Source organism: Ahaetulla prasina, chromosome 9 (assembly GCF_028640845.1).
Source record: "Ahaetulla prasina isolate Xishuangbanna chromosome 9, ASM2864084v1, whole genome shotgun sequence".
Classification (NCBI taxonomy): Eukaryota; Metazoa; Chordata; class Lepidosauria; order Squamata; family Colubridae; genus Ahaetulla; species Ahaetulla prasina.
Genome location: NC_080547.1, coordinates 1870746 through 1888352, shown reverse-complemented (window position 1 = coordinate 1888352; position 17607 = coordinate 1870746). Strand labels below are relative to the sequence as shown.

At 42.6% G+C, this 17607-nt stretch overlaps 1 protein-coding gene across 1 annotated transcript in view; it reads right to left on the bottom strand.

Annotated features, from left to right (window-relative positions):
- The window catches only part of PROM2 (prominin 2), a 45131-nt gene that overhangs the window by 15182 nt on the left and 12342 nt on the right, over positions 1-17607 (bottom strand). The window contains exons 7-15 of the mRNA XM_058194113.1: positions 16476-16675; positions 12230-12304; positions 12069-12132; positions 10196-10355; positions 9064-9216; positions 6569-6692; positions 4261-4352; positions 2415-2499; positions 28-174 (exon numbers count right to left, since the gene is read on the bottom strand). Coding sequence (XP_058050096.1) covers positions 28-174; positions 2415-2499; positions 4261-4352; positions 6569-6692; positions 9064-9216; positions 10196-10355; positions 12069-12132; positions 12230-12304; positions 16476-16675 — 1100 coding nt within the window. The remainder of the gene's footprint in view (positions 1-27; positions 175-2414; positions 2500-4260; positions 4353-6568; positions 6693-9063; positions 9217-10195; positions 10356-12068; positions 12133-12229; positions 12305-16475; positions 16676-17607) is intronic.

Genomic DNA, 17607 nt, shown 5'->3' with positions numbered 1-17607 from the left:
CTCTCCTTCCCCCAATTGCAGACTCACCTCTGCCGTGAAGTCAGCGTAGTTGATCGAGTCCACCTGGCTCTTTCTGAAGGTCTCCAAGTCTTGCCTCCCCTCTGCAGTCAACAAAACAATCTCTTCAAAGGGGAGGTTGATGGCCCGGAGGCGTTCCTGAAACTCTGCCGTGTACTGGATCAGAAAGGGAAGAAGTGAAGACCGCTTTCACAATGGCAAGTTTTAGTGCGATTGTTCGATTTAAGATTTAATTGAGTTTAATGAATTCATTTTTTTAAAATGATTTTATTTTTAATCGATGTATTCATTTTTCTGAATTTAGTAGCCGCCCGACTCCAACGTAAAAGATAGAATCAATGCTGGAAGGACATCCTGGAGGGACACACACACACAAACACCATTCTCCCTCGACCTGCAGGCTTGCACAGGCTGAAAATGTGGCTGGGAAATGATCGGGTTGGCTATTCAATCATTTCTTCCATGCATTTTCCAGCTTGAAATAACACTCTGAGGTGTTTTTACTGCTTTTTCAGTCTATTTTTTTCCCCCTAGGGAGGAAAAATAACAACAGATGCCCATTATCCTCCCCAATCTGGAGTGTCTCTAGTAAAGTGGTCAAAAAAGTCACAATCGTGACCACAACCAAGGGTTAAGTCCCCTCCCATTTTTAAACCTATTACAAAGTGGGGGAGGCCTTAGACTGAATGGTTGTTGTTGCCATTTGGACTTTTGTGTTGACCCCCTTCGGCGGACAATTCTGTCTCAAAAACAAACTCTGAAAGGATGGGACGGCGTCTCCCAAAACAGGGAGCCACATAAAATGCATGTCCCGGGTCAGAAGTTTTTTAGGCTTTACGTTTTAACAGATTTACAGAGTTGGAAGGGACCTTGTAGGTCATCTAGTCCAACCCCAGGGCCAATCAGGCGACCCTACACCATATCTGACAGTTGGCAGTCCAGTCTCTTCTTGAAAGCCTCCAGGGATGAAGCGCCCACAACTTCTGAAGGCAACTTCTGTTCCATGGGTTGATTGTTCTCACTGTCAGAAAATGTCTCCTTATTTCTCTCCTTGATCAGTTTCCATTCGTTATTCCTTGTCTGGCCTTCAGGTGCCTTGGAAAGTAGCTTGACCCCCTCCTCTCTGTGGCAGCCCCTCAAATATTGGAAGACTGCTATCCTGTCTCCCCTGGTCCTTCTCTTCCCTAGACTAGCCAGGCCCAGTTCCTGCAATCATTCATTGTATGTCTTAGCCTCCAGTCCCCTCATCATCCTGATTGCTCTTCTCTGCACTCTTTCTAAAGTCTCAACATCTTTTTTTATAGTGTGGTGACTTTTCTATTATAAAGTAAAAGACCGTATAAACCCGCCACCTAATCTGATGTTATGTACCTAAGATTCAGAACATGAGCCTTGCTGATCTTGAAAGCATGTGCACAGAACAGGAAAACATTATATTGAAATTTCCCCCCCCCCTTTTTTTTTTTTGTGGGGAGAGCAAATTGATTGTCGAGGATTCTCCAATAATAAAGATCGAATGAATTCTCCAAGGAATTCTTTAAGAATTCTACATTCTTTAAGAGTGCAGAAATTCCCATAAATAAGGCTGTGAGCTTTTGGAGTTTACAAAAAGGGGAGCCGGGCCAATGGTCTCCCCAGTTGCCCTATATTTAAATTTTATTTATTTATTTATTTATTTATTTTATTTTATTCTGTCAATCATATATAAGATAACAGGTAAAAGTATAAACATAATTTGGATATGTGAAAAGAGTAAGTAAAAAAGGGATATTAGGACAGGGATGGTAGGCATGCAGGTGCTCTTATGCACGCCCCTTACAGACCTCTTAGGAATGGGGTGAGGTCAACAATGGACAGTCTAAGGTTAAAGTTTTGGAGGTTTGGGGAAGAAACCACAGAGTCAGGTAGTGCATTCCAGGCATTGACCACTCTGCTGCCAAAGTCGTATTTTATGCAATCGAGTTTGGAGCGGTTTACCTTGAGTTTGTATCTATTATTTGCTCGTGTATTGTTGTGGTTGAAGCTGAAGTAGTCATTGACAGGTAGGACATTGTGGTAGATAATTTTATGGACTATGCTTAGGTCAGACTGAAGTCCACCCCAGCCGATATTGCAAAACAAGCTCTCTGACTATCTTCAGCTCATTCCACAGAGGAAGCCAGCCTGTAGCATTTTTAATTTATGGCTTGATTTGGGAGACTAGGAGGCTGTAGTTCAGTGGTTTTCTTCCCATACTGATAGGAACATCTGGAGAACCTCTGGAAGCCAAGTATTGAAGTACAGCTGAGCCTGACTGGTGTGCTTTTGTCTCCTAGGATCCTCCTGAAGGATCCCAGGGGAATCGAGTTTTGCTTTGCAAAAGGGGGCAACCAAGGATGCAGCTAGAAGCTTGTTACCTTGGCAACGTTGAGATGCTCGCTGAGGCTGTACTGGTCCTTCAGTTGCAGAACTTCCCAGAGGCCTGCACCGTTCTTGCACTGCCTGAAACAAGACGGAAAGAAATTAAGGCAACCTCCCACCCCATCAGCTTGCGATCTGCCTGCTTTATGCAAGATGTCTAGATAGTGTTGACTCACAACTCCCAGCCTCCCTCGTGTTCCTCATGTTTGGCTCTCCCAGGTTAGGGGTACCAGATACTGGGCGAAAGGAGAACATGTCTTCCTTTTCGGCTGCATGTCGTTCATCTGGCATGGCAGAGCCTTAAAATCAAATATTGTTGAAGCAATAGGATTGTAGCACTTTATTGGACAGAATAGAATAACAGGCCTGGAAGGGACCTTGGAGGTCTTATAGTCAAGGGGTCTCCAACCTTGGCAACTTGTGGAGTTCAACTCCCAGAATTCTTCAGCCAGCTTTGCTAGTTGGGGGATTCTAGGAGTTGAAGTTCACAAATCTTAAAGTTGCCAAAGTTGGAGACCCCAGTTCTAGTCTAACCCTCTGCTCAAGCAGGTGAGTGACCCTATCCCATTCCAGACCATTGTCCTTGTTCTCCGTTGCCTGTTTAGTTATCTTGTACCAGGATTAAGGGTGATACGATACAAAGCAATGGATGGAAGTTTATCAAAGAGAGATACAACCTAGCATTAAGGAGAAATTTCCTGATAGTGAGAACAATTAATCAATGGAATAGCTTGCCTCCAGAAGTTGTCAATGCTCCATCACTGGAAGTTTTCAAGAAGAGACTGGAGAAGCCATTTGTCTGAAATGGTCTAGGGTCTCCTGCCTGGGCAAGGGATTGAACTAGAAGACCTCCAACTCTCTTATTGTGTACTCTGTAACTCTGTTGATGGGATGGCCTGGAGGCAGGAGTGAAATGCTCCTGATCGGACCGGATCACATGATCCGGTAGCGATGGGGGCAGGTAGTTCGGAGAACCGGTAGCAAAAATCCCTGCCCCCCCCAAAGCCCATCCAATCGCCCGGTCCCCACTTGCCTACTTGGCAGCTGGCTGCTCCTTTCACGCTCACTCGCTGTTCCTGCCTTGCTTCCGCTGCTGCAATCAATTGCATCAGCTAGCAACTCAGTCTGCCTGCCTGCAATCCATCTCATCGGTGAGCAACTCAATCTCCGTGCCTTGTCCCTTCAATTGGGTAAGTAACTGGGGGTTGGAGCTTTAAAAAAATAGTTAATTGGGGTGTTTTTTTAGGAGTTTTATTATTATTTTTAGACCTAGCAATTTAAGGAAGTTTTAAATTTAGCTGCTTTTATCTAAAAATGTAAATAAAATAATTAAATAAAATATTTGTGCAGCTTTCTGAGATTTGGTGTGTTTCTGTAGCGTTTCACTCTAACTACCCAAACACACAAAATCTCACAAAGCTGTATGTGGCATTTTGTGTGTGTGTGTGTCAGTTGTGTTGTGTTGTGGGTGTGTGAAGTGTGAAAGTTGGTTTTTGAGCTTTTTGTGGCTGTGTGAGGTTCTTGCTTATTGCAGGGGCCATTGTGGGTGAAGGGCAGCTGGTTTTACAATGTGTGTGTCAGTTGTGTTGTGTTGTGTATGTGTAAAGTGTGAAAGTTGGTTTTTGGTACCTCTTATTGTTTTGTGTACTTTGTTTATTATTTGTATTATTTATTGTTATTGGCCACACCCACCCGGTCACCTGACCACCAAGCCACACCCACCAATTAAGCCACGCCCACAGAAGCGGTAGGGAAAAATTTTAGATGTCACCCCTGCATGGAGGGAGCCAGCCAGCCCACCTCTTTAGCAAAAGAATGCCCTTGGAAAAATGGGGTACTCACTGATACGCCGATGTGAGGTTGAGATTCTGCTTTAAGCCAAGATATTGAGAAACATTCATGGAAGGTGGGAGGTTGCCAGGGGTGTCAATAAACTGAATAATAATAATAATAATTGTGCATTATTATCTGTGCATGGACAACATTTACATCTCTCAGTTGCAAAAGGCTGTGCTAGAACCACATATCTACTACGCCGATGCATTACAACATGGTGGATTCTTGGAGGAACTCAGCACCCAGGGAGGCCAACTCTTACTGGCATGTACTGGTCACAGTGTCTCAGGGTTATGTGATCGCCTTTTGTGACCTTCTGATAAGCAAAGTCGATGACGGAAGTCAGACGCCCTTAAGAACCATGTTATTTATTTATTTTTTATTTGCATTTCTATCCCGGCCTTCTCCGAAGACTCAGGGCAGCTTACAATGTATTAAGCAATAGTCTTCATCCATTTGTATATTATATACAAAGTCAACTTTATTGCCCCCAACAATCTGGGTCCTCATTTTACCTACCTTATAAAGGATGGAAGGCTGAGTCAACCTTGGGCCTGGTGGGACTTGAACCTGCAGTAATTGCAAGCAGCTGCTGTTAATAACAGACTGCATTAGTCTGTTGAGCCACCAGAGGCCACCCACAGTTATTAACTTAACTGTGGCAAGAAAAGATGTCAGATAGGGCCAAACTCACTTAACAGCTCTCTTAGGTGCGATGGAAATATTGGAATCAATTGTGGTCATACGTTGAGGATTATCTGTACCAGGGTGAAGTCTAAGTACCTTCCCTACCGGTTCGGAAGTGTGCACTCTGCATGCGTGCAATTTTGGACCCTCTGCACCTATGCAAAGCCTTCTGCGCATGTGCAGGGGGTAAAAGAACAAGTTACTTCCTGGGTAAAACCAGGAAGTAATGACATCCGGGCGGGTGGGAGGAGCCTCACGCTGCCACCCGCTACCGGTTCTCCAAACCACCCACTGTCTCTGCTACCTGTTCGGGCGAACCGGTCCGAATCGGTAGCATTTCGCCCCTGATCTGTACTCTTTCTATTTTATCTTTCCTTGGGATTTCTTTAAAAGAAAGGTGCAGACTTTCAGCACTGCATCCATCCAGAAAAGAAGGTAACACATTTATGCACCTGACAAAATGCGCTTGCACGATATCTGTTCGTGTGCAAGTGGGCGTGTGACACAGAAAAGTGGCAGGGGGGAGAGTTGCCTGCACACACTTGCTGACTGATTCTCCCAAGCACAACAATTTCAACACCACTCCTTCAAGAGTTTTGGAGCTGATGCGGATCAGAGTTGGCCAAGGTGAAATAACTAGAGTATTCTAGACAAGAGTCTGCCCAATTTCTTCTTGAAAATTCCAGTGATGAAGAAGCCACAACTTCTGAAGGAAAACCATTCCACTGATTAATTGTTCTCGCTTTCAAGACATTTCTCCTTAATTCCAGGTTGCTTCTCTCCTTGACTAATTTCCAGCCATTGTTTCTTGTCCTGCCTTCAAGTGCTTTGGAAAACAGGTTGACCCCCCCACTCTTCTTTGGGGCAGCCCCTCAAATATTGGAACACTGCTGTCATCTCCCTTAAGTCCTTCTTTCCACTAGATCAGTGGTAGTCAACCTGGTCCCTGCCACCCACTAGTGGGCATTCCAGCTTTCAGGGGTAGGGGTTTTGTGCGATACTGAAGCACTTTCCTTTTTTTAAATTTAATTGACTTTTTAAAAAAATTTCATAGCATTATTTAAAAACATTTTGATTAGGTTTTCATAAAATTCCCCGTGATAATTTAAATTTCTGAAAATATACTATTTGTATCGCCCGCGCATAAGTTTGGTTCACGTTACCTAAGTGAAACTAAATGGCGCTATAGTGCAACCGCAAACAAAAGAGCCTCGTCCCAGAATAGCTCGCGCATCTCCCCCCACACCTCCCAGCTGTAACAGACAAGCAGAGCTGGTAGCCGGCACGGTCCCCCACCCAAACCCAATCCACGATGCGCGAGAGGCATGCGCAGATGACGATACACGACGCATTACTGTGGAACTGGTGGGCGGTTAGAAAATTTTACTACTAACAGAGATATAAAAGTGGGCGGTAGGTATAAAAAGGTTGATTACCCCTGCACTAGATAGACACGTCTAATTCCTGCAACCATGTTATTTGTATTTTTAGCCTCCAGCCCTCTAATCATTTTTCTTGCTCTTCTCTGCACTTTTTCCAGAACATCAACACCAACACGAAGAAGAGCAAGGCTCCATTAAAATAAGGCCAACAATGCGCTTGCTCGTTTTCATGCAGACGAACTCACTCTGTATATCTCTTGATTGATCCAAGGTTTGCACACCAACGTTTGGATGTTTCCCCCAATCAGAAAGGTGCCGGCGACCAAGACAATCAGAATCCAGGAGAAGAGGAAGCTGAAGGTGATACCGCTGTAATCAGACCGACAAACATGTGTCAGGGTGGGAGGGGAGAAAAGCCACCACCCCATTTCCCCAATCCAGATTGTTGGTCTCGCCAAAGAACCTGGAAGCCAGGTTGACCAAAGGGAAGCATTTGACATCTCTACTTAGACACAGGTGCCTAGAAATAGCCACATTCTGCCCCCTCCCCTGTTTTGTCCCACTGTTTTGTTTCTGCAGAAGGACCTCAACTGTCCTCAAATTTGGATATGGAGATGACATGGGGGGGTCTTGATGCTCCCTGAGCTTGGTTGTTTTCTTGTAGATGTTTCATTATCCAACTAGGGGACATCATCAGTGCTAGAAGGGAGTGGGGAGGAGGAGGAGGAGGAGGAGAAATAGGAGTATGGTCCTTGATGCCCTCTGATCACGAGAGAAATCCAGCAGATTCTGACAGGTTCTGGAGAACCGGTAGTGGAAATTTTGAGAACCAACAAATGCCACCTCTGGCGGGCCCCAGAGTAGGGTGGGAATGGAGATCTTGCAATATCCTTCCCCAAGGAGTAGGGTGGGAATGGGGATCTTGCAATATCCTTCCCCAAGGATTAGGGTGGGAATGGGGATCTTGCAATATCCTTCCCCAAGGATTAGGGTGGGAATGGAGATCTTGCAATATCCTTCCCCAAGGATTAGGGTGGGAATGGGGATCTTGCAATATCCTTCCCCAAGGAGTAGGGAGGGAATGCGGATTTTGTAGTATCCTTCCCCCAGGAGTGGAAAGGGAATGGGGATTTTGTAGTATCCTTTCCCTGCCATGCCCACCAAGCTATGCCCACCAAGCCACACCACGCCCACCAAGCCATGCCCACGGAACCGATAGTAAAAAAATTTGGATTTCACCACTGCCTCTGATGTCTGTTTTCTTGCAGACATTGAGTCCTTCGGGAGAAGGGCGGTATACAAATTAAAATATTATTATTAAAATATTATTATTATTATCATTATTATTATTATTATCATTATCATTATTGTTATTGTTATCATTATCATTATTATTATTAAATTACCGTATATACTCGAATATAAGCCGATCCGAGTATAAGCCGAGGTCCCCAATTTTACCCCAAAAACTGGGGTAAACTGGGGACTCGAGTATAAGCCGAGGGTGGGAAATGAGGCACCTACCGGTTGGGGAAACCCTCCCTCCCTCAGCTGAGAAGGCTGGCGGCTCCCCGCCCGCCCTCTCACTGCACCGGCAGGGCTTCCCAGCCGTCCGGTAAAATGTGAAAAAAGAAGAAAAAACTCGAGTATAAGCCGTATATACTCGGTATAAGCCGAGGGTGGAAATGAGGCACCTACGGTTGAACCCCTCCCTCCCTCAGCTGAGAAGGCTGGCGGCTCCCCCGCCCCGCCCTCTCACTGCACCGGCAGGGCTTCCCCGCGCCGTCCGGTAAAATGTGAAAAAAAGAAGAAAAAAAAACTCGAGTATAAGCCGTATATACTCGAGTATAAGCCGAGGGGCTTAAAAAAAAAACAACTCTAGTATAAGCCGTATAGACCCGAGTATAAGCGAGGGACGTTTTCAGCACAAAAACGTGCTGAAAAACTCGGCTTATACTCGAGTATAAGCCGAGGGCTTAAAACACAACTCTAGTATAAGCCGTATAGACCCGAGTATAAGCCGAGGGGACGTTTTTCAGCACAAAAAACGTGCTGAAAAACTCGGCTTATACTCGAGTATATACGGTATTAATAATTTAATTATTAAATTAAATATTTAATTAATAATTAAATATTAATTATTTAATATTATTATTAATATTATTAATATTATTATTAAAATATTATTATTATTATTATTATTGTTGTTGTTATTGTTATTGTTGTTATTATTATTGTTATTGTTATTATTATTTCATTACCTAACTAGATAACATCATCAGTGCTAGAAGGGAGGGGGGGAGGAGGAGGAGGAGGAGGAGGAGGGGTACTGGGGGGGTCCTTGGTGCTCTCTGATGTCTGTTTCTTTGAAGACATTTCATTACCCAATAAGGTAACATCATCAGTGCAAGAAGGGATGGGATTTGCTCACCCTTTATATTCTAGTGGCTTGCCCTGTCAGTGTTGGTCTTGGTGGTTCTGTGGTTGGGCTGTTTACTGTTAGCTTGTTTGGCAGTTCCTGGGGCTGTTGTTTGTTTCTTGGTTGTTGGTCTGAGTGTTAATCTGGGAGCTAATCTGTGCTCATCTGGGTGCTGATTGCGAGTCGGGAAGTGTTGCTGGTGGTTAATGAAAAGTCTGGTAGAAAGCAACCAAGCCCGGAGAATGCCAAGAAGCCCTCAGTTCAACCCTGAGCTACAAATATTCTCCTTTATTAATAGAGGGGACCTCCAAGAGCTCTTACGTGATGAGAAATTTGGCTCCAGCTTCAGCCCGGATCTCGTAGTCACTGGGATCGTCTCGCACCACCAACCCGTAAGTGCCAAAGGAAAGGCCCAGAACGTTACAGAAGACAATCAGCAGGATAACTGTGCATGCAATTGTACCTACAATCCACCTGGCCAAGACAAAAAAAGTATGGGGAATCAGAAGGAGACAACTTCGGGCTCTGAGTCAGTTCTCTACCAGGTTTTTCTTATTCCAATTATTTTCTGTTCTGTTCTGTTCTGTTCTGTTGCATTCTATTCTATTCTTCTTATTCCAATTATTTTCTATTCTATTCTATTTTCTATTCTATTCTATATTCTATTCTATTCTTATTCCAATTCTAATTCTAATTCTAATAATTCTAATTCTAATTCCTATTCTAATTCCTATTCTATTCTATTCTATTCTATTCTATTCTATTCTATTCTATTCTATTCTATTCTATTCTATTCTATTCTAATAAATCAGTCGAAATATTTGTGCGTATATAAAAGTATTTGGAACTCCTGTGGTCAACGAAAGGCTTTCATGCACAAGCTCTGCATCAACAGTGCGTCCTCCTCCCACACTTTCTCGTGATGATATCCTCAATCTTGGGTCTTCTCCTTGGAAAAGCCTGATACTCCAACCCAGTGGTGGGTTTCAGCCAGTTCGCACCACTTCGGGAGAACCGGTTGTTAACTTTCTGAGCAGTTTGATGAACTGGCTGTTGGAAGAAATCATTAGGGCAGAGAACCGGTTGTCAAATTACTTGAATCCCACCACTGCTCCAACCCCTTTCTGCAGTGCCCAGAGTCCTGGTCTGACAATGTATTTATTTCTATCCCATCTTTATTAGGACTTCTGTAAATGTGTTTTCAAGTCAAAGAAACACGAGGAAGCATAGTGTACACCTTAAAAAAATGAGCCCTCCTAAAAATCCTCCTTTCCTGCAACACCATGGGAAGAGGGAATTCTTTGTCCAGGCTGTAGCTAGTCTGCCGGTATTATATTACGGCTCCATTCATTAGCCTTCTCAGTCCCTTCAAATGTTAGGAGTGTCGGGTTTCTTGTCAGGTTATCTGATAAACGTCTGCCAAGCACCCGCTCTGCCCACCTCTCTCTTTTACCTGTATGTCTCGAAACGCTTCACCTCCTTCAGGAAAGGTCGGCTAACGTTCTCTGCCTTCGCCAAGGCCTCGCTCATGGGACGGGTTTGGTCAGAGATGGGGAAGTCATCTGCAACCAACTGGATTTTTTGGGCAGCTCCCTCAATGTCCTTCTTCAGCTCTGCAAGGAAAGAGAAGGGTTACCATCCATGGCATCCACCGTGCAAGTGTCACCATGCTTGTTGTGTCTGCGCCCCCCGAGCCGGGCCCCCTGCCAGAAAGTGACTTGGACACTGAGGGGGAAGAGCCATCAGGACTTACCTCGGGAGCACCGGCTTCCCTGACTCAGCTCCAGGAGCCAGAAGCAGGCCAGGTGGAGGAGAAAACGAGGCCTCCGTCCCCTGACTCTTCCCCCCCAGGCCACGCCTCCAGACCCGGCTGATGGCAATCAGGCCTGGCTGGACCCTAGGTTTCGTAGGCAGGAGACGCGGGAACAACAGAAGCAGGGGTGGGGCAGGCCTAGGAAGTGCTGAGTCATGGAGCCACACCCACAGGATATAAAACCAGCGAGGGCTGCTATGCCTCTTCATAGCAGGCAAAATCAACTGCTTAACTAAGAGCTGAAGTACTGTTTGTTCCTGGGCGACTCATCGGCATCAAGGGCGATAAGAGAGTCACTTGGCAGACGCTCGCTAGTTTGCTGCCAGAGCTGATAGTGCCGGCTAATTAAGCCATCGCTCGGACGGAGGCGAGGGGGGACAGAACAATGCTCCTCCCCATGCCAAAACATACCCGATGCAGTGGTTTTTATCAGGGCAACCTGGTCTACCCAAATATGGGATGGAGCATACTGCTTCTGCTTTCGCCTTTCAACCCCAATCCAGGAGCCTTCGCAGGCAGTTGCTTTCGCGACAAACTATCGTATATTTCGGAGTATAAAATGCACCTTTCCCCCTCAAAAAAGGGGGTGAAAATCTGGGTGCGTCTTATATTTCAAATGCAGCCCCACCCAGCTTCTCAAATGGAGGTTTCAGAGGCTGAAAGAAGCTTCAGAAACGGAGCTTCAGAAAAAAAGCCCCAAACGGAGCTTCACGGAAGCTTCTGGCCTAATATGGCTTCCAAAGCTGACAAGAAGGAAGGAAGACCGTAAGCCCGGTTGCAGTTTTAGTTCGCGATCGCTTAACAACCAAATTGCTGCTCGCAGTGTTGGCCCCTAAATGAGGACTCCCTTGATGCCTCTGTTCACATTAAAAATGCTAGGGTGAACAAGCACAACTGCAAAAAATAAACCCTTTTTATATTGCAGGGCAGAGTTCAGAAGAAAAAGGAGAGGATTCATATTTATTCTTGCCGCGTTCCTTTTTCACTGTTTAATAATAATAATAATAATAATAATATTTTAATTTGTATACCGCCCTTCTCCCGAAGGACTCAGGGCGGTGCACAGCCAGAATAAAATACAAAGAAAACAGTACATATAATATTAAGAACAACCCTTTAAAAAACTTATTCGATTGGCCAAAAATTTTAAAATACAGTAACACCCTATAAAAAATTTACAAAAATTTAAAACCCATAAAAACAAATTAAAATTTTTTAAATCAAGCCAGTCCAGCTAGACGGAATAAATAGGTTTTAAGTTCGCGGCGAAGTTCGCGGTTTGTTTTATTGTTCCATTATTTTATTTCTGTTCTGTTTACCCTCCTTTCATTTTCTTCCTTTTTATTATGGGAAGCCGCCTAGACTAGTTCCATGACGAGATAGGCAGCAAAATTTAACACACAGTCATCATAATGATTCAAATCGTGTGTTTTTTTGACGTTTTTTTTAAAACAAATTCCAGACGCCTTTTTTGTGAATCCAGGTTGTTTTTTCCTGGAAAAACTTCACTCACCTTGAAGAACTTTATCCATTTTCAATACCGTAAACTGTGGAATTGCATTGAAACTGCTGTTGGCCTAGAAGCGTAAAAATAATATTTTTAACCATGAAACTGGAGAGAAGAATGTGCGTTTTGCTGAAAAGAAACCCCTTCTAGAACCCTTCCTCACTTACTTTGTGAATCATTTGAGAGAAATTTGTCTGAGGCAGCCCATGCAAATTTTTCAGAACTCTTTCAACAGAAGGCACCTGAAGACGGAAATGATTTGTAAAAGACTAATCCCTGGGATCCGAGAGCAAGGTGACAATATATAAAACAGTATTGACATGAAAATCATTTGGCTTAAGTAAGAGCCCGCGGTATGAAGCAGCAGCCAAAAATGCCAATGCAATCCTTGATTGCATAAACAGAGGAGATATTTTACACTTCAGCCCTAATTTACACCTTTAATCTGTCCCCTGCAGCCCAGGGGGCCAAATGAGCAATTGGGAGAACAAATGGATGCTCAAGGAAGAGAAAAACGCTAATTGGGCGGCTTCTACCCCTTTGCAGGGCAGCAAGGAATACACAAACCTAAACTAGAAGGCCAGAATTGGGTACTAAGCTGATTTATTTATTTATTTATTTATTTATTTATTTATTTAATCATATTTATATACCGCCCTATCTCCCGAAGGACTCAGGGCGGTTTACAGGCACTTAAAAACACATAAATACAGTATAAAAACAATTAAAAAACTTATTCAAAAAGCCCGTTAATTAAAACATACAAATAAAACCCAATTAAAACCCATAAATTTAAAATCTAGCTCAGTCCTGCACAATTAAATAAGTATGTTTTTTTTGTTTTAAAAAGTTTTATTTTGACATTCTTATCCAATAACATATCCAATAACATATTTAATGTACCCTCATATACAATTAATCGGATCTGCCTGGTCACCACCCCCTTCCTTTTCCTTTTACTCTCCTTCTTTACCTTCTTCTACTTTCCATAACCATCCTCCCCCTCTCTTATCTACATCCTCTCCTCTTTCCTCCCTATTCCTTTCTTCTCCCTCTTCCCTCTTCCTTCCTTCCTTTCCTCCTCCTCCTCCTCTTCTCTTTCCTCCTTCTCTCTTCTACTCCTTCTTTCCTTCATTCTAAAGTAGTAACCAGGCAGGTCCGATCTTACATTAATTATACATCTTCAATCATCTTTGTACATTAACTATCAATCCATTTTCTACCCCTCCCTCCCTTCCTTCCTCCCCACCCCCAGGACTTCCGAGAACCGAGTACAGGGTATAAAACTAACAACAAAAATTAAAATCTAGCACAAATCATAATCCATAGTCATTCCTTAAAACCTCCACTCCCCTTCCAAAGACAAAGAAGATACTTTTCTTCCACTCCATTATATATCAGACCATTCCACTCCTAGAATTCTCCAAAGTTTCCAATTGAGTTAGTGTTTATTCTTGAAGAAAGTACGTAGTTTTTAATATCCAACCTTCATCAATCAATATCAAAACAACGTTCCATCTTCCAATATTCACCAAGGTTTCTTCTAAAATGTCTTTCTTCCCTTAGCAATCTCTCAAAAATAGTTCATATTTCCGACTTAGTTTCTTTAATTTTTCTGTCCAACCTTCAGGGGTAAGCAATAGTCCATCTTTTCACATCTTTAACATTTATATATACAACAAATAATATTACAAATATCCAAAGTGTCAATTGTAATAATTAAAATCTTCACTTTACCTTACTTATGTCAAATAACATTGTTAAAATTACACCTATATCATCCACAATATATCTATTATAACAATTACATTCTAATTAACATTACATCCATCTCTTAAATATAATATTTAATCCAAGTTCCTAAATTTTACTATCTATCCTCCAAAATTAAACAATATTCCATCTTCCTATTCCTTTATACCTTTAATATATCATATAGTACCCCTAAAATTACACATTTATATCCACAATAAGTCATTTACAAAAATTAACCATAATCATATTTAATAAAGTTAAACATTCTCCTCCTTCTTCTATCTTACACATTTTCAACCATCTATTCACCATTCAACTTAACATCTGTTAACAAAGAATTCCCAATCTTTAATACATTAGTATAAAAATCTCGTGCTTTACAAATTGTATTGAGAAAATACTTTTTCCTTTATAATTCAGTGTTAAACCTGCTGGAACCTCCCATCTAAAATATATCTGATGTTTCTTAAGCTCATCCACCAGAAAGGCAAATTCTTTTCTCTTTCTTAACATTTTAGGAGGAATTTCCTTCATCATTATTATATCTTGTCCTAATATTTGAAATTTATTTTTATAAAATGCTTGCAAAATTCCATACCTAATCCTCTTATTTGTAAAATAAATAACCACATCTCTCGGTAAACACTTCTGCCTTGCCCACCAGGAATTAACACGATAAATTTTTTCAATATTAACTTCAAAATCTTCTGGTTCCATTCCTCTATCTGGGCAAAGGCCTGAATAAAAATCTCTTTCAAATTTTCCTCTTTAAATTCTCTTAAACCCTTACCCTTATAGCATATTCCATTAATTTATATTGTAATATAACCCTTTCTTCCTCTGCCTTATCAGCCTTAACCTGAATATCATCTATTTTATTTTCTAAATTCAAATTAATTTGAACTTCATCTATTTTCCTTTGCAAATCTAAATTAATTTGGTTAAATTCATTCAGTCTTTCTTCTGTCTGTGTACTAGATAACAATAATGAAGTAATTGATTCCTTTAATTTTTCATCTCCTTACTCTGCTCTTCCACCAAATCTTTAAAATCCAGTATTTCTCTCTCCATTTCATTAAATTTTGATCTATTTCTGAAAGATGAGCCCATAAGCTCCTGTAAAAATTCCTTAGACTGTCTTTAATATCTTCTTTCAATTTCCGTACCTGAAGTGAAGATATTTCCAATAATTTAGAAGTGGTTAAATCTCTTTGCTTAAAAGCCATTTTAAACTAAGTAATATCAAGAAGAAGAAGAAAAAAAAAAAAAAGGGGAGGAATAAAAGAAAAAAAACCCAATAAATTTTTCTTCTTAAACACTGTAAAAAAAGATAATAAAAGAAATAGATTTTTTTTAAAAAGAATTCCATTTAGAAAAAAAATCTTGTTATTTTCTTCTTAGAGGTTCCACACCAGCAATTGTAATCAGCATTTCCTTAGCTTTCACTTTCAAAAAACAAAACGCCATCTTTCTTCATCTCCACTCTTCAAATAACTTCTCTGTCAGGGAGTTAAAATCATCTTACAAGCAAATGCCAGCCTTCCTGCTTTCGATTCTTCCGTGTTGAAAATTTATCATAAATCCTCTTCAGTCACGGAGATGGACGCTGCGTTTTGCTCTGCTTTTGCAGAGGCGTTCTGGACTCTGGAGCTTTTTTGAACTATCGAAGGAGCGTTTCCCATCAAACCACCAGAAATCATTCTGGGGCTTTTCTTGGGGGCTCAAACTTCAGTTCAAATGCTCATCTCCCCCTCTTTGCCCGAGGCAGAGATTTACGAGCTGTTGACAGAAGATTAGCACTGTCTAAACAGCTCTCACAGAATCACAAAGAACGGGCGGACTGAAATTGCCGCCATTAACACAGCGGAGCCAAACCGGAAGTCCAAATAAGTATGTTTTAAGCCCGCGGCGGAAGGTCCAAAGGTCCGGAAGCTGACGGAGTCCGGGGGGTAGTTCGTTCCAAAGGGTGGGAGCCCCCACAGAGAAGGCCCTTCCCCTGGGCGTCGCCAGTCGGCACTGCCTTGCTGACGGCACCCTGAGGAGTCCCTCTCTGTGAGAGCGCACGGGTCGGTGAGAGGTATTCGGTCGCAGTAGGCGGTCCCGTAAATAACCCGGCCCAATGCCATGAAGCGCTTTAAAGGTGGTCACCAAAACCTTGAAGTGCACCCGGAAGGCCACAGGTAGCCAGTGCAGTCTGTGCAGGATGGGTGTTATGCAGGAGCCACGAGGGGCTCCATCTATCACCCGCGCAGCCGCATTCTGGACTAACTGTAGCCTCCGGATGCCCTGATGTCTCTGAGGGTATCAAAGGACGCCATACCTGCTCCAAGGGGTGGCTATCTCCTCACATGAATTGTACCTGTATGTTCTGGATATAGTCCCACCCAGTATTTTGTTTTTGACCATAAATAAAATCTGCTTCTTTTTGCCATCCTCATCTTGAGCATCCTGGTGACTCAAGTAGTCACTTGACTTTGGGACCTTACAATATCTTACAATATCTTACAATACTTTGGGACCTTACAATACAATATCTTACAATATTTTGGGACCTTACAATATCAAAAGCATTTTCCTTAACCAGTTAATTTTTCCAAGAAAGTTTTGGATTCATGCGCCATTTCCGTTTGGGTGCCGTCAGGATCCGGATTGGCTTACATTTTGGAAGTCAGCCCCCAACTTCAAATCCTGTGCTCTGCTAAGGGCCCCCGTGCAGTAGTTGCAACGTGGCTCTTCCAGGAGGGAGGTGAGACTTCGCTTCTGATCCTTCAGCGCCGATGCCAGCTCATCCTGGTCCCGGATCAGGGCCTGGACGGTCCTGTGAACCGTACGTAAGTGGTGCAGGGAGTTCTCTAGGTCTTAAAGAGAAAAGTCACCCAGGAGATGGGACGTCCGGATGTTTTCGTGCAAAGCTACAACAAATTCCATGCTAGCAGATTAACCTCTGCAGGTAACCCGTGACTTACAACCACAGCTGAGCCCAAAGGTTCTGCTGCTAAGCGAGACAATTGTTAAGCAGGTTTTGCCCCATTTTACGGCCTTTCTTGCCAGTCGTTAAGCGAATCACTGCAACTGTTAAATTTGTAACACGGTTGTTCGTAGAATCTGCTTCCCCCATTGACTTTGCTTGCCACAATGGACATAAGTGTGAATAAATAATGTTAATAGATAAAGAATGTTTTCAGCGCTGTTGTAACGTCAGACAGTCACTAAATGAACTGTTGTAAGTCAAGGACTACTTGCATCTGACAACTTCATTTTTTAACTCCAGCCCTCCGTCTACTTTGCTGATGACACCAACTTATTCAGGTTGGTTAAATTAGAAAGAGTAAAAAAAGTTCTCCAAAATACTCTCTGGAATCAGAAGTCAATACGAATTGAAGCAAGTTAGGCATGTAAAGTCAATAGTCCTGATCCCATCCTCAAATTATGACCGCAACTGAGCCCCAAAGTTCTCCTGCTAAGCGAAACATTTGTTAAGTGAATTTTTTCCCTCTCCATTTTTCAACCTTTCTTGCTACGGTCGTTATGTGAACCTCTGCATTCGTTAAGTTAATAACAGGGGCGTTGAGTGAACCCGGCTTCCCCATGGACTTTGCTTTGTCAAAAGATCGCAAAAGGGGGTCACGTGACCCCGGGACACTGCAACCGTCGTAAGTATGAGTCAGCTGCCAAGCATCCGAAATTTAATCACGGGACCATGGGGATGCTACAACGGTCGTGTTAAAAATGGCCGTAAGTCCCTTTTTTCCGTGCGGTCGTAACTACGAACAGTCAGTAAATGAATTAG